Consider the following 25,098-nt stretch of genomic DNA (forward strand, 5'->3'; position numbering starts at 1 on the left):
TATTTTATTAGCGTCAAATTTTCAGGACAACATCAAAAAGTTCTTTCATGACCAGTTTGATAGCACTTTGTTAAATGTAATAAAGAAATAAAAAAATGCCAGTAGAATATATGACAGGGTCACATGGTGCAACTTCTCAAAGACACTAAAAACACAGTGACGGTAAGATCCTCACAGACTGTCATAAGAGGTAGGTCACAGTTAAACATGCGACAGAGGAAGTGCATCATGTTCCAGCATTTTTAAGAAGAAGACAGTTAACTCTTGGAAAAATTTCCTTATTGTTTCTTTCCGTATTCTGTAAATTGATCTTGCTGTGTTGGGTAGTCAGATGAGTCAATCACACCACCTTAATGTGAAGACTACCCTGATCCTGGAGTTGCTGGGGCAACAAAAGCTGCATGACACCTACTGTATAGCTTCGAGCAGAAGTTCTCCAATCTGAAAGAAAAGTTATGTGAATGTTATATGATCATCTTAAATTATTATAAGGAAAGTGTTGTTATTTAAAATGCTAAAGAGGAAAGTTCAAAACAGAAAGGACTGAAAATAAAGAGAAAAATCACAAACCTGAACATGAGGAGGGGCACTGAGGACGTACGTGACAGCACTGGCAATGTCTTTTGCTTGCAGAGCCTGTTAGAGAAGTGCCAAATGTGTCATTTGATTTTATCTGAATGATCATGTCAACCCTCCACAAACTGTAGGATTAATAATTTTACCTTATATGAGGCATATATGCCAGCCACGTCATCAGGATTGTGTGCCCGTGATACAAATTCTGTCACCACTAAACCAGGAGAAATGCTCTGCAAAAGGAGATAATGATTAAAGAACTGTAGGATCTACTGTGCATGTGTCTCATGGCAGCTTATACTTGTGTTAACTGCACTTTTCCAGTTGGTGTGTTTTAAAGCCTTACTGTGGCTCGGATATGACTCTTTTCAGCACGCAGCTCCTGTCTCAGGCCCTCAGTCAGAGCGGTCACAGCGAACTTGGTGGCGGTGTAGAAATGTAGATCAGCAACAGGTAAGACGTGATGTCCACACACGCTGCAACAGAAGGTTTACAAGCTGTTACCAAATCAGCATTTACCAAAACTGATACAGTGATCTGTTCTGAATTGCTGGTTGGTCAATTAATTCAAATGAAGATGTCACTTTAGGTTTTAGGATATTGTGATAGACATTTTTCACTACTGTCTGGCACTTTTTTCAAATTAACAGTTAATTAAACTAATTATTATACTAGTGAACCCCTGACATGGGGTTTGACTCTTTTTGCTTCCTAAATGTTTTAATAACAGAGAGCTACAGACCTTTTTAACAGTATAACAAATAAAAAAAATAGGTAAATACACAATATTGGCTTTATTCTATTGTCTGATCCTGCAAATGTAGATCAGCAAAATCAAAGACATGATGTCCACACAAGCTGCAACAGGAGTTTTATAAGCCATGAACGAACAAGTTCATTTTAAACTATTACTAGTACTTTTTTCAGATTAACTAGCAATTAAAGTAATCATTGCCCTAGTAAAGTCCTTAAACAAAGATCTGTTATTTCCCTTCTTAAATCTTGTAATAATGATGTGATTACAAAATAATCCTGATCTACAAACATTTTCCACAATAGAAAAAAATCAAATCAATGAATAATGATTACTGCATTTCATTTAGTGGCTCGAGGTTTAAGTGAATGAAGCACGGTCTGTTGCAGTAGGAAACATGTTTTTGGTGTCACTGGACCAAAAGCCCATAAATGATCTTTATCCATATTGTAATTCTTATAGTAACAAGTGGTACTATATTCCGCACCTCCTCTAAGTTTGTTTTTGGGTTTCAGAAAATCTAGTCTATGTTAGGAGAATTTGGCTTCTCGCAGGTCTACATCAGTTCAGAGCAAGGGAGATTTATCAGACAAGAAACACAAAGAGGAACAACATCAGTAGAGAAAATACAGAAAGACATGCCCAGGCAAGACAGATTTAATCATCGTTGTGTGTTGCATTATTTGGCTTGAATTCAACAGATAGTCATCTCTATGTGAGGGCACATACTTATAACGTGTGGAAAACTGCCATGCAGGGCCTTTATCAGCCTGTCTGAATAAGCCAGGAGGAAGTGATGTATTGAGGAGAGTACTGCACGCGCGGTGGGGAACGAGCAAGGTGCGGTACGGCGCGCGTGCCTTTACAGCGGAAGACACCAGGAAAGTCCCGCGGTCAGAACAAACCCGAACAAAAGAGTAACCGGGATGTTAGTGGGGCAGCGGACGGTACCGCAGTGAGTCTATGCGGAGTTTCCTTCCGTGGGTGGAATCCGACTCCAGTTACAGCGCACCTTCGAGCGCGGCGCTGGGGCGTAGTGTCGACGGAGATAGCGTGAGCAGGGGAGCTAAGCGAGAGCTAAGGCTAGCAGCCGTTCCCTTCTATCTCACCTCAATTTCCCGTCGCTATAGGTAGAGTTTGACTGTAGAGCACGTATAGAAAGCGAGGCAGCACGGCTGGCTGTCTGGCAAAGGACTAGCGTGGTTCCGGGAGGGGAGTTGGACGGCTTCGCTTCGTACTGCCCGGGGACTGCCGGAGCTCCGATACATTCCGCGGACCCGACGTTTAGGACCTCAGGAGTCGGCGGTGTTTGGATTACCCTGCCACTCAGACGACGCTCTGGTTGTTCACCCTGCTCCAGCTGGCCGTATGTGAGAGCATCGCTCTTTTCTAACCCGTTGGCTCTTCACGCCCCGTTTCTCGGGAGGCGAAGGTACAGTTTCTGTGTTCTTTGTTTCTTTGTTTTTTTGTGAGCCTGAGACTGGACGTTCTGCTCCGGCTGTGGAATTTCTGGACAGCCTAACAGACTGGAACTCTGGTTCACGACAGCTACCCCTAGAACTCTTTATTGGTTCCACATACCAGAGACAATTCACTGGATCGGACTGTAAAGACTGGAACTACTTTTTTTTGTGTGTTTGGACATTGCAAGTAATGTGATGAAGCTGTGTTAACCATTCTAGATAAGAGAATTTCTGTGTTAATCTTAATTGTTCTTTTGTATTGTGATCTTTGCGCCCTTTTCCTGTGTGTGGTTTGGGCGGGGTCGAGAAGTCACAACTTTGGGTCACACCGGCCTGTTTGATTTATTTTATTTTATTTTATTTCTTTTATTTCTTTGGTCTTGGGGAGTTTCCTTGCCGTCGCACCTTGCTCTCCACGGCCCTGTTAACATTGATAATCAGTCTTGGTTCATGAGGGCCATCCAAACAAATAAAAGGGGCCACGTTGTTTAAAAAGTCGTTGTTGTATGCTTCTGTCCAACCCAGGTTGCCTTGGAGTAGGGGCACCCGAGTTGTCTGGTTAGGTGCAGAGAAAACGGAGGTAAGCGAGGCTGTGTTAATATTCAACGTGCCGGGCACTGTTATTTTCGCGGGTCTGGTCCCAGAGCCCTTCTTCTGTGCCTGTAGCCGCCAGATAGCTAAAACCATTCTTACAGCAGTAAGTATCCGGGTCAACTGTACTAAGGGGGGTCACGGACTCAGATCCCACCACCCTTTAGTCGTTCAGGGCAGCCTGTGTGCCTCTTCACCCCTATATAGCTGGGCTAGTAGCCCTCACATCTATGCATAAGAACCATGAGTATTGTTTGCTTTTCCTGTTAGCCAAATGTGTGCTTTGAAAAAGGTCTGTTGAGTCATGTTGCTACAGGATGGTCTTAATCAGACTAAATGATGATTAGAATCATATTATGACATTTATGTGACATTTAAATCGACAGATTTCAAAGTTCCGTCACTTTCTATTAGCAAGTAAAACTGCACCTGTTTATGTTTATGATGTGCCCATCATCCACGTTTCTCTCTTTCATTGACTGATAAGCTTCTCGTGTGCAGATGCTCAGTGCAAGAACGTTCACCTGTAAGAGACCAAGCAGAGAAATAAACAACAAAGAAGATCAAAATTCTCCAGGGGAGTTGTTTGCCTACTTTCGTGGAACTTTTCAACTTTCTGAGTTTCGTCCTATTGCACTTATTTTAACAAACTATGTTGTTTTGCAGGATTTTAGGACAACAACTTTGTAATTCAGATGAGAGTCATGACTTTGGTTGTATCAGACTTTCTTTTTTTGTGATGGATTATACTCAGCAGAATGTGATTTAATGGATGACTTGTTTGGAAATGGTTATACTGGTTCATTTACATTAAAATAAACTTTCTTTCTCTCTGTCTAATATAAGCCTAATGCAGCTGAAAATTTTCTGCATGATAGCAAGTTTAGTTCTGTCCAAATTTCTGTTTTTGATATGGACTAAATTGAAAGTTTCATGTTTCATATTCTAAAAACTATGAACAACTCGACTTAAAACGGATCATTTAATTGCTCTTCTGGGAAACCACTCCTGTGAACGCTTCTTTCAAACAGAACTGCAAATAATTTTTTTTCCAAAATAACTCTGAGCTCTTACATCCATGATGTTCTTCCAGGCACTGGTTTTGCCACTTAGCAGTGGTTCTGGATGAGATAAGCCAGCGTTGTTGATGCACACATCCACACCTTTGTGCTGCTCTTTGATCGCTGCGAACATGGCCAGAATCTCCTCTTCTTTGGTCAAGTCACACTTGAAAGGAACCAAAACACCAGGATGACCGGCACTCTGACACTCTGCTGCCAGTTTCTGAAACCAAGAAGGGAATGATGACAGAGGTTTAGCTTCAAAATAACTCTGCCCTTTAATTACTGTAAATTTGTGGATTTCAGTTTTCATATCACAGCTGATCAGTAACTTTGTACAACACTGGAAGTCAGATTTTTGTCTCCAACTGCAAAAGCATTCTTCTCACTGGGTCTCAACTCATGTCTGAACACATCCTGCCATCAGCTGTTTCATCAGATCTGCTGCACAGTAACTTATCTTTCTATCTCAAAAGCAACAAGATTATTTTAGTAGGAGGAGGAGTTTTTATCTGACTGGAGCACTTTTACTTAGAGGGCCGGTGTCCCTGCAGGTTTTAGATCTCACCTTGGGTCAACACACCTAAATCACATGATTAGTTCGTTACCAGGCCTCTGGAGAACTACAAGACATGTTGAGGAGCTAATTTAGCCATTTAAATCAGCTGTGTTGGTTCGAGGACACATCTAAAACCTGCAGGGACACCGGCCCTCGTGGACTGAGATTGCCCACCCCTGCTCTAGAGTCATCAGCTCATATGTGTCCAGCCTTCTGTTTCTGTGTTGGACTAAATTAAAAATCTATTAACAGTGAACTTTTACACATAATCTGATTTATAGCATTACAATAGATTATTGTAAAGCTGTTTTTTCAGGTTTATTTAGTGTTAGTCAGATAAACTGTTCAACTTTTGCCCAGCCGCTCCCTCTGTTCTTTTTTGCTAGGTAACAGTGAACATATATATAAATATAAATATAGACTATAAAATATAAAATGCAACAGCCGAGATGGAAATACACTAAGTGATAGATGCAGGCCTGGTCTATCAAAATGTTCTTTTCTTTTTTTAATCAGGTTCTTACAGCTGTTGTTGGGCTAGAACATCTTAGTTGCAATGTAGAAATTAAGTTACCTTTTAGCTATTAGCTTGTTATTATCAAATTGCTTTAACCATGAGCCATTTATTTTTACCTGAGTCTCTTCCTCTCTCTACCTTATTTGTTAACTACACCTTCCTCTGTTTCTTCCTCACTCTCTTGTTGGGACTGCTGGTCCTCTTGCGCTCTCCATGGCTAATGCTAGCACCTGTGCCTCTATTCTGAGCGCACATAAATAATTTTTGCAAATGTTGCATTTTAAGGAGAATTATTTTGAGCAAACAAAATTCATTTCAGTGTTTGCTATTATACATATACACACACAATAACTGCCATTCTCGCTCAGTTGTTGGCATTTGCTCTTGCTCAGATCTCTGCTCTGTGTGCTCTCAGTATGTCGCTTCTGCTTTCAACATCTCTGCTCCCTGCACACTCAACTTTTTCTGTACATGGTTATAAATATGCCACAAAACCAACTAATTACAGACTTGAATTCAAAATGAGTGGCTGTTTTGGTCTCCAATCAGCTCGCTAGCCACTGCATTCAGGAAATGTAGCTAAATCCAGTGAAGTGGTTTGGTTTAAACTAGATTAAAACCAACATAAAATATATATATATATTTTACAATCAAATAATTAAAAATACTAACCGAAAATGTTCTTAACTACACTATTATTTTGTGTCTATGTGGATAATAGCAAACACTGAAATACATGAATTCTGTACATGAATTTTGTACATGGAAATAATTTTCTACTCAAAATGCAACATTTGTTCTTGCAAAAATTATTTACGTGTGTTTAGAATAGAGACACAGAAATAAAGCCATGAGCTACAGCAGGCTCTTGTGAATGCCAGGGCTTTATATCAGCTGTTTCTGGTACTACTGCACTGCTAACATGTCGGTTTATTTCACACACTTTGCTGTATCTATTTCTTGTTTATTTTTCTCTCTTAGTTTTTTCCCCTCTTTTCTTTCTTCGTTTGTATCCCGCTTTATTAACACTAACTCTGTTCTAGGGTGCGTAGGTGCACACGCAAAGTAGGAGGGGCCAGAGGCGTTAAGAGATTTGATTGAAAATGAAAATTGAGCTAATGCAAACAAGAAGAAAAAGACATTTTTAAAGTCAACAGAATTTTTTTTAAGTGCATAAATAAAGGATACACAAAAGTCACTGCCAAAAACTGATCGCGGCTTCTACCTTGTTACAGGAATGTTGTTTGTTGCTCAAGATGACTTGATATCATTGATGAGGGATACATTTGAAATATGTTTCACATATTATAGACAAATAAGTTATTTATAGCAGTTTAAATACAAGCAATCAGTTTTTGGCAGACAACCACTTTTTGGCACCGGTCCTGGATATAGGTCAAGATACTCTACGCTGAAACTGAGTTTTCACTTCAGAACAAACCTGGATTTTTGCGACGTCCCTGGCGCAGCCCACTACTTTCATACCGAGCCGGACCAACTCTACAGCTATAGCCGCCCCAATGCCGACTGAGGCTCCGGTCACCAGAGCCACTCTGCCACGCCAGCGCTCCATGACAGCGGTAACCTGCTACAAGCACGAAAGAAGAACAAATACGAAGAGAGAGAGCGACGGATCTTTCACTGTCCCGTATGAGCATTTATATATATAGAGAGAGAAACATCTGAGTCATGTCAGTCCGCCTTTTCCTCTCAAACAGCTACAGTTCTCCGCCCTGCAGGGAGGCTTTCAGCCAATCCTGTTGTCAGGTTTATGAAAACAGTTTGAGATAACTTTTACTCTGTGACACGTTACATCATCATTGTTAGAATGACAAACACGTGATGAGCAACTAAAACGCTAATTCTAAATGATGTAACTGTTACTACTGTCAAAACAATCTATGTTTATGGCTCCGAGCGTGCAGCGACAGTCGCAAAGGCTTCAGCTATTAATATTTTTATCCTCATATTTCTGTTCTTGGCCGGCAGGAGCCTGATGTGGTCTTCAGCTGATGTAGCCCATCGAGATCTGCTTGCTTATTCTTAGCACAATAACAATAATTAACCTCACCAATGCAAAAGTTCCTACGAATCTTGTTCCATTTCTGTCGTTCCTGCAACATAGGAAGGTATTCTTTCACCCACCTTTTCCAGAACAGATCCACAATATACTGGGCTTGTTTCCATCGTCTTCGCAGATACAGATCCTCTTTTTTGAATAAACCTGGTGGCAGCACAGGTTTGCCTTTTAACTGGAGTAAGTGATTTGGAGTAAGAGCTTCTACATCATTGGGATCATCAGAAGAAGGTGTGATTGGGCGGTCATTCAGTACAGCCTCCACTTCACACAAAACTGTATGTAAAGTTTCATCATCTAGTACTTGCTGGTTTGTGATAGAGCATAATATTCTCTTTATTTCTTGCACCAGGCGCTCCCATAATCCACCATGATGGGCCCCATAAGGCGGGTTAAAGGTCCACTTTATGCCATCCTGTGCTAAACCTTTTTGGATTTTACTTTGGTTTAGCTCTAACATAGCTTGTTTTAACTCACGATTTGAGCTGACAAAGTTGGTTCCATTGTCTGACCGCATTTCCTTGACTTGTCCTCTGCGGCAGATGAATCTCCTGATGGCATTAATGCAGGAACCTGTATCAAGAGAATGTGCCACCTCAAGGTGAACTGCACGACAGATTAGGCATGTGAAAAAAACTCCATACCTCTTAACAAGACTCCTGCCTCTCTTTACTTCTATTGGTCCAAAATAATCAACACCAACATAAGTAAATGGTGGAAGATCAGCTGAGATTCTGTCAATAGGAAGATCAGACATTTTCTGCTCACCTGGCTTTTGCCGTTGTCTTTGACACACTATACAGTCTTTGATTATTTTTTCTAGCTGCTGAATTAGCATGAGGGATCCAGTATTGACGGCGAAGGGTTGAAAGCATGCGATTTCTTCCTCTGTGACCAACCTTTTCATGAATATGTTGAAGAATAAGCTTTGAAACGTGGCCTTCTTTTGGCAAAATTGCAGGATGTTTTGTTTCCTCGGGTAAATCTGCTTTGCTCAGTCTTCCACCCACTCTCAAGACACCATTAATAACTACAGGATCAAGCTTATACAGATGACTTGACTTCCTTACAGTGCCGGAGTTTAGGGCAGTCATTTCATCAGCATAATGTTTTCTCTGCACAAAGCTCACTATAGCCTCCTCAGCCATGGACAAATCATCAGCTTTGAGCAGAGTGTTCCCATCTTCTTTAGCACATATTTGCTTTTCACAGTGCGTGTCCAACATTGTTTGCAGTTTAAGTCTAAGTCTTTCTTTTACTTTCAGGATCCATGCCACACACCTTTTTAATTTTGTCCAGCTGGAGAAGTACATCAGCAGCTTAGTAGTGGGACACACATCTTCTTTCAGCACAGCTGCACACATCAGGCCCTCCCCTTTTATTTCTGGGTCAGCTTCCAAATGGCAGATACATAATTCTTGCCTACTGGCCAGTGAACAACAGGTTTACTGAGAAATTCTGGACCACTGATCCAGGTGGAAGATTTCAGGAAACAGCCAACCGTCATTCCTCGAGAGGCTGCATCAGCTGGATTCAGCTTTGAACTAATGTACCTCCACTGCTCAACTTTTGTCAAAGCATGAATGATGGAAACTCTGTTAGCTACATATGTTTTGAACCGTGTGGTTGTGTTTGCAATGTACTGTAGCACAGTTGTGCTGTCAGACCAAAAGACTGATTCACTCAGATTAAGCTTTAGTTCAACTGACAGCATTTTGTCCAAGCGCACAGCTAAAACTGCAGCAGCCAGCTCAAGATGTGGGATGTGACGGTGCCACCCTTGCTTTACCAATAATAAAGGAAACACACACTTCCTGCTTGCTATTAGATAGCCTAAGATATGATACAGCACCATACCCAGTTTCACTGGCATCACAAAAGTGATGCAGCTGTGCACTTTCTACCTCCCCAAATCCTTTGGGTGTGACACATCTACTAATACTAAACTTGTTAAGAAGAACTAAATCCTCAACCCATTTTGCCAAGTTTGTGTCATTTCTGCTGGTATTGTCTCATCCCAGCCAAACCTCAGTTTACATAGATGTTGCAGAATTTGTTTTGCAGGCAGAATGACTGGAGCTAAGAAACCCAAAGGGTCGTAAATGGAGCTGACATTGGACAGAATACCACGTCTTGTAAGTGGTTTGTCCTTGTTCACAATACTGAATGTGAAAACATCATGTTCAATATCCCACTGCACACCGAGGGCTCTTTCTGTGGGGAGCTGGTCCCGACTAAGGTCCAGCATCTTTACACCTGTGGCTCTATTTTCCTCCGGGATCTGACAGAGGACAGAGCGATCACTACATACCCACTTATTGAGCTTAAATCCCCCCTTGGCACACACCTCAGTAAGCTGCTGATAAAGTGAGACGGCCTGCTCAACAGACTGGGCAGATTTAAGACAGTCATCTACATAAAAACTATGCCTGATTGTATGTATAACCTCCTCTGGGTACAGATGTTGGTTGTCATCAGCAGTCTTTAGTAGTGCATAGGTGGCACAGCTGGGGGAGGATACTGCACTGCAAATGTGGACTAACATCCTATGTTCCACCAGCTGTTTTGTGATGTCACCATCGGGCCACCAGAGAAAACGTAAAAAGTTTACGTGTTCCTCAGCTACTCTGACCTGATGAAACATCCCTTTAATGTCTGTCATAAGCGCTATTGGACCCTGCCGAAAGCAAATCAGCACACCTAATAAAGTGCTAGCCAGATCTGGGCCTTGTAATAGCTCTTTGTTCAGTGATGCTCCAGCAAATGTTGAAGCACAGTCATACACAACACGCAGTGTTTTCTTGCGGGGGTGGTAGACCCCATGATGAGGTATATACCACACCTTTCTTTCCTCATGCTTCAACTGTTCTTGTGGTATAATTTCTGAATGTCCCTCCATACTAACATTGTGCATGAAATCTTTGTATTCTTCAAAGAATAACCGATCCTTCTGAAACCGTTTTAGCAGATATTGCGCCCTCTGCTGAGCCACCTGCTTGTTGTTTGGCATTCTTACTTCAGGTTTACGAAAAGGTAATTTCAAGTAATAATGACCCTCTTTAAGCACAGCTGACTCTGACATTATGTTCATGAACTGTTTATCTTCTACAGACATTTCTGCAAGCTCATTACACTGGTTCTCCACAAAATCTTGATTATACTGTTTAACCAGCATTTCTTCTAAACTACTTATAGAAATGCGGTTTACCTGGACAAAACTAGCATCATGCTCATCCTTTTGACTACCCTGATTGAGTGGCCCATTGACAACCCAACCAAGACGAGTTAGCACAGCATAGGGTCCACTACCCTCACTGTTAATGATTCTCCAAGGTTCCAGTGCTTTGGGCGAATTCACACCAATAAGCAGCCCAATGCCAGCATTTATCGGTGTCAACTCAACATCTTTTAAGTAAGGCCATTTCCTTAAGTCTTGTTCTTTAGGGATATTTTCTTTAGTGACAGGAATAGCCTTTTGAGTGTACACGTCAGGCAACCTCACATACTCATTCTGTTTTAAAGCAGCTACTTCCATACCAAAAAGTTTATAGCTACTTACTGGCCTTTCCTGACCCATAGTCTTTAACATGATTTCCACTTTCTTTCCAGATGCATTTAACTGCATCATCAACGCCTCGGTGCAAAAAGTTGCAGAGCTGCCGGAATCAAGAAAGGCATATGTCTCAACAACCTTCGTCCCATTTTCCAACTTCACTTTTACTGGAACAACTGACAAGGCACATTCATTAGCCCCGGCCCCAGTATGGCTACCAAAGTTCAAAGAAACAAGAGCATTTGAGACTGATGATTCTTTACAGACAGCTTTAGCTGCTTGCCACTGCCGTTCTTTTGAGTGTATGTGGAGAACAGTAGGGTGATTTTTATTACAGGTGTGGCACGTCAAACGATGTGGACAAGCTTTACTCATGTGGCCTCTCTGTAAGCAACCAAAGCATAAACCTTTACTCTTAAGGAATGTCACCTTTTCTTTGTTGGCTTTTAGTTTGAATGAGTCACATACGTCCAAAAAAATGATTTTGGTCACAAAACAAGCACCGAGTTTGATCCAAGCCTTTATCTTCATGTCTTATTTGAATACGTTCTAGTTTGTCATTGTTCTGTTCTGAAACTACAGCAACAGAAGTAGCAAAGCTACTGCTTTTGGTTTTAAACGGTGCCTTTGATGGTTTTGAAGCCATCTTTTCTTTTGTGTTTTGACTCTCTCCAAAAACAGGATCTAATGCAGCTCTTGTTTGCTTTTCAAGAAAATCAAGAAGATCTTTAAATCTTGCTCTGCGATTGCACTTTTCTGTTATATCAACAACTATTATTCGCCATTTATCGCGAAGTCTAAAAGGCAACTTCGAAACAAGAATCCTCATATTGGTTGAATTTTCCAGCTCATCAAGAAACCCAGCTTCATCCATTGTGTTGAAGCAGCTTCTTAGAAAGAATGTGTAAGCTCGTAATGCTGAAGCATCATCAGACTTTAAAACTGACCAGTTAAGAGCCTTGTCTATAAATGCAGATGTTATCTTTGCTCTGTTACCAAAATTCCACTCAAGCTGTTTTTTTGCCTCAACATAAGCTGTCTGTGGACTCATGTGCATGCAACTTCTCACTAAAACTCTGGGCTGTCCTGTAGTAAACTGTTCTAAATAATAAAGCCTATCCTGCATGTTATCAGTCTTAGTTTCTATTCCTTGCTCAAACGCCTTAAGAAAGGATCTAAAACGCAAAGGATCACCACCAAAAACAGGAATTTCTATTGCTGGAAGCAGTGACAACCTCTGTTGTTTTACAAGCATCTCAGTAATCTCATTTTGCTTTCTCATGATCTCTGTTAGGGCACTGCTGCGGACATCAAGCTGAGAAGACATTGGCCTTGGGCTTTCCCCTTCTGGTTTAACCTTAGCAGGTGCATGTGTCTCTAGAGGCATTGGCAAAGGTGAATGAACTAAAGGGGCTTTCTTTGTTCTTGGAGCCTTTTGAGCGGTAGCAGCAGGTATGAACTCAGTAGATGTTCCAGAAGGAGCTTCTGATTCAACCTCAGCCCTGGAATCAAGGCTCTGCTGGTCCTGAGCAGAGGTGAAAATTTGCATTTTTGCATCTGCCATAACCAACTTAGTTCTTAGAGCCAATGCTTCTTTTCTTGCTTTTAATTGAACTTCTTCCAGTTCGAGCGCATGTTTTTCTTGCAGTGCGTCCGCCTCCGCTTTCAAAGCGGCTCTTTCCAACTCAGCTTCCATCAGCGCCATTGAAGCTGCACGCGAGCTTTTACTCCTTAAACTTAAGGCTGCAGTAACATTACTGGGCGCTTTACTGGAGCCCTTGCTGACAGGTTTAGCAACTCGTTCAGAAATCATGTCGCTCGTTTCTTGCGCTACTTGTGAGACACTATCATGCGGTGCAATGTCACTGTCATGAGATGCTACCTTTGATTCAACATTAGAGGCTGCAACTTCATCCTTTTGTGGATCAGGGTCTGCATTTATCCAAGTGTCGATTTCATGCAGAAAGTCTTTAAAACCGATCAGCTTAGGTTCATACCAATCGCTGTGGTCTGTTTCCTTTTCATCACCATTCAGCAATTTTTGAACTGAAGTCTGTAAGTCCATAAACTCTCCCAAATAATCATTAAACGCTTTCATGTGTTCATCTATGGAAGCTTTTGATTCTCCAGCATCAATGAGAGCATTAATGTCATTTCGTTTTTTTGTCAGAACGCCAAGTTTCGCTCTGCGTTTTTTAATCAAATTAAAAAGCTCTCTTTCTTGTTCCTCCATTTTAACCACAAAAGTCGTTTCACACGGTCCAAAAGATAATTGTTTAATACAAATGTTTCATGTTGCAGCTCAGCGTCTCGGCTCATCCAAACAAAGTTTCATATTTACTCACGAACTTTGCGTCATTTTTTCAGTCCATTCTGCGAAGATGCAATCTTCCAAGTCCAATCTTGCAAGTTTCTCCCAGATTCCAAGTTGATATCCAAGCAAATCAAATGATTTTTTGACTTAAATGTCAAGGCCTTTTATGTTCCAAACACCAAAAAAAAAAACAGGTCCAAGAAAAGGCCGTGGGTGGCAACGGGAGGTTTGTTTTAGAACGCACTTTGATTCCATTGTTTTAAATTTAAAACAATGGAATCAAAGTGCGTCAATCATATGTCGTTTATTTCGTGCAAAATTATAAACAAAAATCAACCAAATAACTTCTTAAAACTTAAAATTAAACGAAAGTTAACTTAATTTGCTTTAACAACTTCAAAAGTGGTCAAAAAATCATTTCCTAACCCTCCTGAGTTCCCATCAGACATTTGGCAAACAAAAAATATCCTTACCACACCCCTCCAGGGTGCTCTTAATCCCGTGATTAATGGGAGGGTCCTGGCTAATAAACCAATCACTTTCCAAAACCTTTTCCAATAAAATGAATTACAAATTTACATAACAAACCTAGGTCAACATATTCTTACAACTTTAAAGAAAAAACAAAAATTAATACAAATTGCATTTTATAAACATTCAACAAAAATGGCCACAACACACATCATACCTGCAAAGACTGGTTATTCAGGCTGATATAATTCAACACAGCACAGCCAAAGTCAAATGACTGAATTTTTACTGCCTTTTTTATTGCATGATAAAAGTAGGTATGCAGGTGTGCTGTAAGCTCGGAAATAATCAGTTTCACTTTAACAGTGACCAAAGGGATGCCGAAAGGATACGTAAGAGTAAATCAGTGTCATGATTTGTCGCTATTTCCACAACTGAAGTGTTCAACAAAGTACTCTTTTTTTAACCATATGTACTTTACATATTTTAAATATATTTTTTAATTTACATTTAGTGTACTATAGGTTTACTTGGGTGAAAAAGTCTAAGTGGTTTTTTTTCTTCAATATGCAAAACACTTATCTAACACAATACTAAAATAATAGGTCTTTAATAGGTGTACAGACTGGCGGGCTGTGCCTGGGACCCTAGGAAAATCCAGCTTAGCTTTGAAATGAAAACTGAGTTTTAGCAGAGAGCAAGCAAATGTTGTTGTTTTTTCCAGCAGTGTCACGGTTATATAAGACAGGAAGGCTGGGTGTGTGGGGCGGTCAGTTTATCATAATGTAAATAAACCAGTTTAACCACTTATACCGATCTTTTACTCACACTGTAAATCTCTCTGTATAAAAGGTCACCATCATAATTGTTGGACAGAGTCACCACAGTTTTTGTTTTTACACACGGTGGGTTAACTTTGTTAACTAATATTCTCAGACTCTACTATATATTAACTTTACATTTTATTACTATTGTTGGAGGAATGAAACATATGTTTGAGATATTTTTACACCTACAATTGTATGTTTTCCACCATACACTGCTCTTTAAATCAGATTTCCTTCAGTGAAATAAGAACACTCACAAATTTCCCCCACAAAAACATTTTATTTTATAAATCAGTGAAAACTTTCAGGACAAACATCATAAACAAAACTGTTTCATGTTTTCATGACCAGATCACAACTCATCATTTTCATAAGTGTAGTAAGAAAGTAGGTTACTTCAGGGGGATCATGTAGGTCAACCCTAAGCTTGCTCCGTGCCTTGCATCTGAACATCTCCAATCTGAAAGAAAGATGTTTTTTATATATTATTACAAGCAAAGTGCTGATGTTTAAACAGCAAATCAGGAAAACCAATAATCCACAATAAAAAAGAATTAAAATAAGAGGAAATCACCTGAACATGAGCAGGTGCACTGAGCACATATGTAACAGCATTGGCAACATCTATTGCTTCCAGAGGCTGTCAGAGAAGTGGAACATGATTAACAGCTTTAAAAATATTTTTATTTTGGGCCTTTTCTTCTTTATTTTTATAGATCAGTAGAGTAGACAGAAACGCAGGGAATGAATCACATGCAGAAAGTGGCCAGGCCAGATCATACCTGAGCCCCTATAGTGGCCTTTTGGCATATGGGTCGCCTGCTTGACCCAGTGAGCTAGACTGGCATCCAAATGAAATACATTTTATCTGAGTTATCGTATTAGCAGTGCATGAATAGTAGGAATAATAATTTTACCTTATATGCAGAATATACGCCAGATGCTTTATCGGGACTGTTGCTGTAGAGCCGGAGAGCAAATTCTGTCTCCACTAAACCAGGAGATATACACTGCAAAAAAAGAGCTGATATTGAGGGATCTTCACAAACTACTACATATGTGTAGCTGAAAACTGTAATATTGGTGTTTCAGACACTTTTAGATTGGCTGCAGCCTTACTGTGGCTCGGATATGGCTGTTTTCTGCACGCAGCTCCTGCCTCAGTCCCTCCGTCAGGGCGGTTACAGCATACTTTGTGGCGGTGTAGAAATGCAGAACAGCTTTGGGAACTACACGATGTCCGCACATGCTGCAACAGATTTATGAGGCATTAACCAGGCGAGCATTAAGCAACATTTATTTTGTTTTATTTTTTTTAAGTCATTTCTCAATGATGTAAGACACTCTGCTGCCCACAAAACTGTATATAAGGTTGCAGCAGTTATTTTATCCTGATGTTTTGCAGTTTCTCTTTGACTTTGTTAATTTGTTAAATGGACCCACAACCATTCATGGCTGACTCGTCCTATCAGAAGTTTCTTCCTGTTAAAAGGAAGTTTTTCTTTCCTACTGTCGCCAAAGTATTTACTCACAGGAGGTTGCCTGATTGCCAGGGTTTTTGTGTATTATTGTAGAATCTTTACCTTACAGTATTAAGCGCCTTGAATTGACTGTTGTCGTGATTTGGTGCTATATAAATATAATTAAAATGAATTGAAATATTCAGTTACGAGACTGATGGATGCTAGTGGGCCCCTTAAGCTAAGGCCCAGTCCCTAGGCACTCTCCTTCTGTAAAATGGGACTTTGTGGTAAAATACAGATAATGGTAATAACAATATTACAAGTTTGTGAAAAATTGCACACCTGTTTATGTTTATGATGTGGCCATCGTCAACATTTCTCTCTTTCATTGACTGATAAGCTTCACGTGTGCAGATACTCAGAGCAAGAACGTTCACCTGTAAGTAACCAAGAAAATAAATAAAATGTAAAGAAAATATCTGGAATCAACAAATGTGAAGTACTTTTTACAATGCAATGATCTGCAATGCGAAACGTTCTTCCAGATCAAAACAAGTATTTTATTTCTACAATAACGCTGAGCTCTTACATCCATCATGTTCTTCCAGCTACTGGTTTTGCCATTTAGCAGCAGGTCTGGATGAGCCAAGCCAGCGTTGTTGATGCACACGTCCACGCCTTTGTGCTGCTCTTTGATCGCTGCAAACATGGCCAGAATCTCCTCCTCGTTGCTCAAGTCACACTTAAAAGGAACCAAAACACCAGGGTGGCCGGCACTCTGACACTCTGCTGCCAGTTTCTGAAACCAGAATAGAAAAAGATGACAGACATCAGAATCCACTTTGTGTTTTTAATGTGTACGAATCTACTATTCAAACATGTAGATTAAGTTACTGTAAATACATTGATTTGAGTTTTCAGTTTGCATATCAAAGCTCAGTGACCCATGCGTATCATCCACAAACAGTAGTTTGCCTGTGTTTGGATGTTCTGCCTGTTTTTGAGTTTTGCTTATTTCACTGACCTAATAATCATTTTGTAACAGCAGGCACATGATGATGTGATGATGCCTGCAAAAGCCTTTTCTCTGGTTTTGTCTTGAGGTATGATTCAAACAGTTCATGCATTTCATCAAGGAAATAATAATAAGTCAAGTTCTTCATTTATTATATGCTAAATGGATGGTTGTGGCTAATCTTTGAAAACATCATTTTCTATCAAAGCTAAAACAAAAAACAAAACAAAACAAAAAAAACCCCAGTGAATATCAAATCGAAAATGCTGACTTGTGTGTTAGGATGGTCTGCCAGCTTAGAGCTAGGCAATTCAAGAAAAAGAGGACAAAAAGGGGAACTTCATTGTTGTGTTACAATTCAGATGAAAGTCACGTGTCCAACTTCCTGCTTTCTGTGCCATATTAAACTTAACGTTCCGTGCAGTGGCTGTTAACAAAACACTTGTGCAGTTAAATAATAATGTAATATATTAGTGTGCTTCAACTACATGCTTTCGTCAGTTTATAATAGTTGAATGCTTCCTGCTCGCCCAGCCTCGTTTTGTAAGTCTGAAAGATTTATTTATTTATTTATTTGCATTACGGCAACTATAACATCAAAATTTACTCCGTGCTAGCTAGTTTACATCAAATTACTCTCTGCAGGATCTGAGTTTCCACTTCAGAACAAACCTGGATTTTTCCGATGTCCCTGGCGCAGCCCATTACTTTCATACCGAGCCGGACCAGTTCCACGGCTATAGTCGCCCCAATCCCGACCGAGGCTCCGGTCACCAGAGCCACTCTGCCCCGCCAGCGCTCCATCACAGCCCGGTAATCTGCTACACGGACGAAAGCACCTCAAGTATGATGCCAGGGACGATAAGTCTGAAGAAAACGGACTCTGGAGCTCCAACTGTCTTGTACTTGTGAACACGCGATGCTTTTAAACACATCATATGCTTGTGTGCTGCATTCAAGTCATCAGCAAACTGTAGGAAAACAGTGAATCGGTTCTTTTGTTTATTCAAGTAAAAACTATACTATAATATGTTTACTTGCATTCATGAAAATAAAACCTAATTCTATCGCATTTTATATATATTTATATGTATATATATATATATATATATATATATATATATATATATATATATATATATATCTCGATAGATCTATCTATCGATATATAGATAGATATATATCTATATCTATCAATATCTCTCTCTCTCTCTCTATATATATATATATCTATAGATATATATATATATCTATATATCTATAGATATATATATCTATATATCTATATCTATATCTATATATATCTATATATCTATATCTATATAGATATATATATATATATATATATATATATATATATATATATATATATATATCGATCTCTCTCGATAGATCTCGATATAGATATATATCTGAACTCTCTGCACACACAGAATGAGTTAGACCTGTTTATTTTTTAAAGTTATGATTCATATACAAGGAGTAGACGGGTAAGGTCTTAAATATTAAATTGAATGATTTTGTACGGTGTAGAAGTAAATTCATATTTCATTTGATGTGTGTTTGATGTGTTTATGATGTTTACAGATGTAATTATGTACACATTTCCATTTATAAAAAAATGGAAAAAAAAAGCAACAAAACTGAGTATCCAAAATAAACTTACACAAACAGACTGACAGAACACACAGCTAGATAACCGGTAGATCGCAACAATGACAAACTGAAACACAGGGCTTAAATACATAGAGGGAGCAATCAGGGAATGGACAACAGGAGGGAAACACAGCTGGGGCAAATCAGAATTGACGAGACAAGGAAGCGTAAACTGAACACACTGAGATAAGACAGAGACCTTCAAAGTAAAACAGGAAACACGAAACACAGACTGAACAAAAGACACAGACTCACATGCAGGCACTACAACAGAGGGAACAGAGACGTGGGACCAGGGCAGACACAGACTGGACACGGGGATACAGCAGACAGGCGAGACAGCAACCAAGGATTGCACAGAGACAAACCATAAGACATGACTCTAATAAAAACCCAAAGACTAGAAATTATAAATAATATAATAAACTCAAAAACCCTGGGTCAACGACCCAGGCATCCTAACAATTTACATGTTTTGGTATTTACACGATTACATGCTTATAATGTTTACATATTCACTTTCAAAACAGAGTCTTGAATCTAGCTAGCTGATTTATACTTCATATTTATCCATGATGATGATCAGGTTGGACCCCTCCCCCTCGCCAGCATTCAGCAGGCAATGGCGGACAACTCCAGGTTTAGCTTCTATTTCCAAACTCCATATCCAATCAGACCCACCTCGATTTCCACCGTGTCCACTCTTGGGCTCTTCTGTCCAATCCCAAGCTCTGCAGAGCCCCAACTCGTGGTCTCTCATATCTGGAGTATCTTTCAGTACTCAGCACATCTCTCCAAATATCTTGGCTCCCCTGGTTCTGTACAAGGCTCCTTAATTAACAAACTCCACACCATAACTACTAATTGACCCAGGGCAACCCATACCAACAGGACTCAAGTCAATTAGACAATCTGGTTAGGGAAACATGATCAGTCAAAATATTCTCCCAAAAACATGAAATAAATAAAACCACCACAAAACAAAACTTTAACAAAACTGAAACCAAACCCATGCAACACAATAATTTAAAACACAATAAAAAATGTATTAAAAACATGCAAATCGCAGCATATTAACGATCTGCCTTATAACTGAAAATCAAGGGTCCATGTAGAGAAAGACCCCCGTGGAAGCCAAAATCAGGGGAGGACGTTAATTGATTAACTGATGTGCAGAAGGACATCATGAGAGACGGAGCTTGGATGAATGAGAGGTCAACAAGGTGTCTCTAACGGAGGTTCAAAAAAAACAGTCAAATGGACCACTGAAGAGCTGAAGTGATGTTCATGGAGAAGAAATGTTTATTATTATCTGAATCATCATTATGGTCAAGATTGAAATCTTAATGCTAAATGAATTTTAAAATACATATGAAACCCTTACTGTACCCCAGAGATATCTGTGAATTCATCAGGTAAGCGTTTACTCATTTTCTAATATTTGAACTATGGCAAATGTATTTTTAACCAATTATATTTCATATATATTGTTGAACACTCAGTACAGTGATTCATATTGTAGAAGTGTAACTGTGTAACTATGAGACACTTCAAAAATGTCATTAATTGAAGTCACCCGGGAGGAGCTTTATTGCATTATAATTGCATTATGACACAAATCATCAGTGCATGGGTCATTTAGCAAGTTACTAAATCTCTAACAACAACATTCAAAATATGTTACTTTAGTTATTAGGATTTTATTTAGCTTTTTTGTGAAAAGCTTCACTGAGCACATCAGACATTCTGTGTATTCTGAGACATTCAATATGTTTAAGTAACTCTGTTAACGAATATTCTCAGGACTTTACTTTCCCGTGTATTAGTCGGGTATTATATATTAACATTACATTTTAATACTATTGTTGGCAGAGTGAAATATATTTTTGAGACAATGTTAAAATGACAATTAAATGTTTTCTACCATAAACTGTTGTTTATATCAGGTTTCCTTCAGTAAAATAAGAACACTCAACAAGCCCCCACCATCATTTTATTTTATACATCAGTGAAAATTTTCAGTACAAACATCATAAACCAAACTGTTTATAAATGTAGTAAATTAAAGAAAAGTAAAGTAAAGTAAAGTAGGTTCATTCAGGGGGAATCATGTAGGTCAAACCTAAGCTTGCTCAGTGCCTTTCATCAGAACATCTCCAATCTGAAAGAAAGATGTTCTTATATATTATTATACACAAAGTATTGACAATTAAACAGTAGATGAGGAAAAACAATAAGTCAGAATAAAAAAAGCATTAAAATTAGAGAAAATCACCTGAACATGAGGAGGAGCTCTGAGCACGTAGGTAACAGCATTGGCAACATCTATTGCTTCCAGAGGCTGTCAGAGAAGTGAAAATTGATTAATAGTTGTATCTGAGTAACCATATCAGCAGAACACGAACAGTACGAATAATAATGTTACCTTATATGCAGAGTATGCACCAGCTGCTTTATCTGGATTGTCTTTGTAGAACCGTGATGCAAATTCAGTCTCCACTAAACCAGGAGAAATGCTCTGCAAAAAAAAAAAAGATAAGATAAGATAAGATAAGATAAAACTTTATTAATCCCTCGGGTGGGTTCCTCTGGATAATGAAGGAATTTCAAGAAGCACCTTGTGTATATTATAACAGGTAATACTGCTGTCTCAGACACTTTGTGCATGTGTTTCTTAGAAGCTGATATTGGTGTTAAAGGCAGTCTTGGAGCTGGGTGCAGTGTTTTTAAAGCCTTACTGTGGCTCGGACATGGCTCTTTTCTGCACGCAGCTCCTGCCTCAGGCCCTCCGTCAGTGCGGTTACAGCATACTTTGTGGCGGTGTAGAAATGCAGATCAGCATCTGGAATCACACTATGCCCACACAAGCTGCAACAGAAGACAGTTCAGAAGAAGTCGTAACCTGGTCAGCATTTACCAACATGCACTCATCAGTAGGTTATTCTTTTAGAGACACGATTTGGAGTTTCTCATTGGCTTTTTTTTTTTTTAATTTCCAGAGAGAAATAGCTGGTGCTGACAGGTTTAATCAGCATTGTTTGCTTTCCTTTTTTTGGCTTGAATGCAACAGATAATCATTTGCTCCTTGTTATTGGGATAGAGCCATTGCCATTGTTATTACCCTCTTCTTTGTTTTTTCTATTGTTTGCTGTGAAAACAGTCTTCTGTGTAGTGTTGACAACTTTTATTGGATGCTTCCTAGACTCTCTTAGGTGAACCAGTCATTGTTAACTTATTAGAATTTATAGCACCACTTTGGTTACCAGGTCACTCTGATAAAATGGGACTTCATGGTAAAATAAACATAATGATGCTAATACTGGAGGTTGCTATGCGTCATGGCACAGATAGGGAGCATTGGCGTGTTTGGGTTGAATGTAAGGGAAAGTCCTGCCCTCCAGCTTTAACAAAAGGTCCACTGTGAGGTCCAATGTGTAGTGTTGTCATAATCAGAGACTGACTGTTTAATAAAGATTATAAGATATAATCTTTGTTTAATAATTAAACCAATTTCACAAGCACACCCGTCGCAAAGCATTATTAAATAAAACTGCACCTGTTGATGTTTATGATGTGGCCATCATCCACGTTTCTCTCTTTCATTGACTGATAAGCTTCACGCGTGCAGATGCTCAGTGCAAATACGTTCACCTGTAAGGAACGAAGCAGAGAAATAAACAGTAAAGAAAATGTATCTGGAATCAACACCTCCAAATGGCACATCTACTTATTGCATCTCACACACAGTGGGTATAAATGCATTAAGACCACTGATCGGTGACCACACGCATCATGTTGTTACATTTTAATGATCTGTTGGGAAAACATTCATGTGAATCTTACATCCAATTCAATTCAATTCAATTCAATTTTATTTATATGTAAATAAATCACAACAGCAGTTGCCTCAAGGCACTTTATATTGTACAGTAGATCGTACAATAATAGATACAGAGAAAAACCCACAGAAATCACACACTAAAACATTCGTAGACCAAACCAAGATGTGAGCTCTTACATCCATCATGTTCTTCCAGCTGCTGGTCTTGCCACTTAGCAGAGGTTCTGGATGAGATAAGCCAGCATTGTTGATGCACACGTCCACACCTTTGTGCTGCTCTTTGATCGCTGCGAACATGGCCAGAATCTCCTCCTCTTTGGTCAAGTCACACTTGAAAGGAACCAAAACACCAAGATGACCGGCACTCTGACACTCTGCTGCCAGTTTCTGAAACCAAGAAGAAAAAGATGACAGACTTTAGAATCCATTTTGTGTTTTTAAAGTGTATGAATTTGCCATTCAAATGTTATTTTGCCACAGTCCTGGGTCTGCGACCCAGTGTTTTGGTTTAAGTTTTATTCCTTGAATTATTGTTCTCTGTTATATTATGTTTATAGTTCATGGTTTCTGTTCTTGTTCGGTGCCTCATGTTTCCTTGTCTCTGTGTGAAGCCCGTGTTTTTGAGCCTGTGTCTGTAAGTTCGGTTGGTGTACTTCCTGTTTTACTTTGGTAGTCTTCAGTCTGTGTGCATCAGGTTCTGTTTTGCTGTCCTGTTTCACTGTGTTTCCCAGGTGTTTGCTTTTTGCCTTGTTCCCCTTTTGTATTTACTGTGTGTTTGCCTTTGCTGTGAAGTTACTGCAAATATGTAGATTGAAGTTTTCATTCTGGATATCAGAACTCAATAACTAACAGTGCATTTTCTTTTTAGAGTATCATCTGACTCTAGCATATTCTTCTGTCATGTCAATTAACCTTCTCTACATCATGAATCTTCTCTGTGATCTTCTTCTTTACTTTCTGCCTGGAACTCTATATTCCATATCCTTTGTCCTATATATCCACTATCCTTCCTCTGCACATTTCCATACCCTCTCAGCCTTCCATCTCTAACTTAGTCTCCAAACAGTTCAATGTTAGGTGTTCTTCTGATATTCGCATTTCTTCCTTCTCCATCATATCAGTCAGCTGCCTCCCTTTACTAGTCACAGTACCATCATTTAAAATCCTTATTCTCACTTCAAAAAGAATCTTAGCAGCTTGTCTGTGTTTAGGTGTTCTACTAACTTGTGTGTTTTGTCCGTGCCTTCCCAGTGTGAACATCTCACAATGGGCATCACTATATAATATCACTATATAATATCACTATATAATATCACTATATTACGGAGGAGTATGATTATATGATGATACCTAAAAAAACATTTTTATCTTGCTTCTTGAGGTATTCCTCGAACTGTGAACTGAACATTTGGTACACTTTACACAAGTACATCAAAAGAACTGTACAAAGGCAAATCAATGAGAGTAATGAGAGTAAAGAAAATACAGAAAAAAAGTCAGAAACATATGTTTCCGGCTTTTTTCCTGTATTTTTTTCTTTCTTTTGCGTAAGTCTGCCCCAGGGCAGCTGTGGCTACAACTGTAGCTTGCCTCTACCAGTGTGTGAATGTGTGTGTGAATGGGTGGATGACTGGGTGTGTAAAGCCCTTTGGGGTCCCTAGGGGGAACTAGTAAAAGCGCTATACAAATACAGACCATTTACCATTTAAATTGTTAACAATAGAGTCACAGAGTTTGATTTACAGGATGCATCCTGTAAATGTGCTGGCTGCTGGCCAGCCTCTCTATGTTATGTAAGTCTGACACAGCTGGGAATGTTATGCAAAACGGTAACTTTAACATCACAATTTACTTCTCTGCTCGAGTCACTTATATATACAAATAGCCGGTATGCCAGATAAGAGCATACCGGGGATTTGCCGACGCAGTCCAGCCCTGTATAGAGGTTAAATTACTCTATGCGTAAACTGAGTTTTCACTTCAAAACAAACCTGGATTTTTCCGACGTCCCTGGCGCAGCCCACCACTTTCATTCCGAGCCGGACCAGCTCTACTGCCACAGCCGCTCCAATCCCAGCCGAGGCTCCGGTCACCAGAGCCACTCTGCCCCTCCAGCGCTCCATCACAGCCCGGACACCGGTAACCTACTACACGCACGAAAAGCACCGCAAGTATGAAGAATCTGCCGCAGAATGACCCCGGAGCTTCATGCATCGGTGTAATGCATCGGTGAGAAGTCGATGTACTGTATACACACGACCAAGGACGTCCGTTCTGTGTGCTACGTTAAACTCATGTTCACACTGTAGGAAAAAAAAAGTTTTCCGTCGTGATAAAATGCTGAAAAACTGGCGGTAATA

The 25,098-nt window shown here is 39.6% G+C and overlaps 3 protein-coding genes across 3 annotated transcripts; all 3 read right to left on the reverse strand.

Annotated features, from left to right (window-relative positions):
* LOC146503556 (dehydrogenase/reductase SDR family member 11-like) lies at window positions 1-7,152 on the reverse strand. The gene is made up of 7 exons (XM_085131537.1): window positions 6,963-7,152; window positions 4,459-4,668; window positions 3,814-3,908; window positions 923-1,052; window positions 723-809; window positions 571-636; window positions 1-441 (listed from the first exon to the last, which is right to left on the reverse strand). The coding sequence occupies exons 1-7, from the start codon at window positions 7,092-7,094 to the stop codon at window positions 409-411; spliced, it is 753 nt and encodes a 250-aa protein (XP_084987663.1). The 5' UTR covers window positions 7,095-7,152; the 3' UTR covers window positions 1-408.
* Window positions 7,153-15,023: 7,871 nt separating this feature from the next.
* LOC146503557 (dehydrogenase/reductase SDR family member 11-like) lies at window positions 15,024-18,207 on the reverse strand. Its single transcript, XM_085131529.1, has 7 exons — window positions 17,914-18,207; window positions 16,816-17,025; window positions 16,569-16,663; window positions 15,883-16,012; window positions 15,681-15,773; window positions 15,338-15,403; window positions 15,024-15,223 (listed from the first exon to the last, which is right to left on the reverse strand). Exons 1-7 carry the CDS (start codon window positions 18,043-18,045, stop codon window positions 15,185-15,187), a joined length of 765 nt encoding a protein of 254 aa, XP_084987655.1. The 5' UTR covers window positions 18,046-18,207; the 3' UTR covers window positions 15,024-15,184.
* A 1,172-nt stretch (window positions 18,208-19,379) lies between these two features.
* Window positions 19,380-24,878, reverse strand: LOC146503558 (dehydrogenase/reductase SDR family member 11-like). The gene is made up of 7 exons (XM_085131546.1): window positions 24,730-24,878; window positions 22,916-23,125; window positions 22,454-22,548; window positions 21,636-21,765; window positions 21,323-21,415; window positions 21,173-21,238; window positions 19,380-21,058 (listed from the first exon to the last, which is right to left on the reverse strand). Exons 1-7 carry the CDS (start codon window positions 24,859-24,861, stop codon window positions 21,020-21,022), a joined length of 765 nt encoding a protein of 254 aa, XP_084987672.1. The 5' UTR covers window positions 24,862-24,878; the 3' UTR covers window positions 19,380-21,019.
* Between the last annotated feature and the right edge of the window lie 220 nt (window positions 24,879-25,098).

The sequence above is a fragment of the Neolamprologus multifasciatus genome, chromosome 14 (assembly GCF_963576455.1).
Source record: "Neolamprologus multifasciatus chromosome 14, fNeoMul1.2, whole genome shotgun sequence".
NCBI classification, from domain to species: domain Eukaryota; kingdom Metazoa; phylum Chordata; class Actinopteri; order Cichliformes; family Cichlidae; genus Neolamprologus; species Neolamprologus multifasciatus.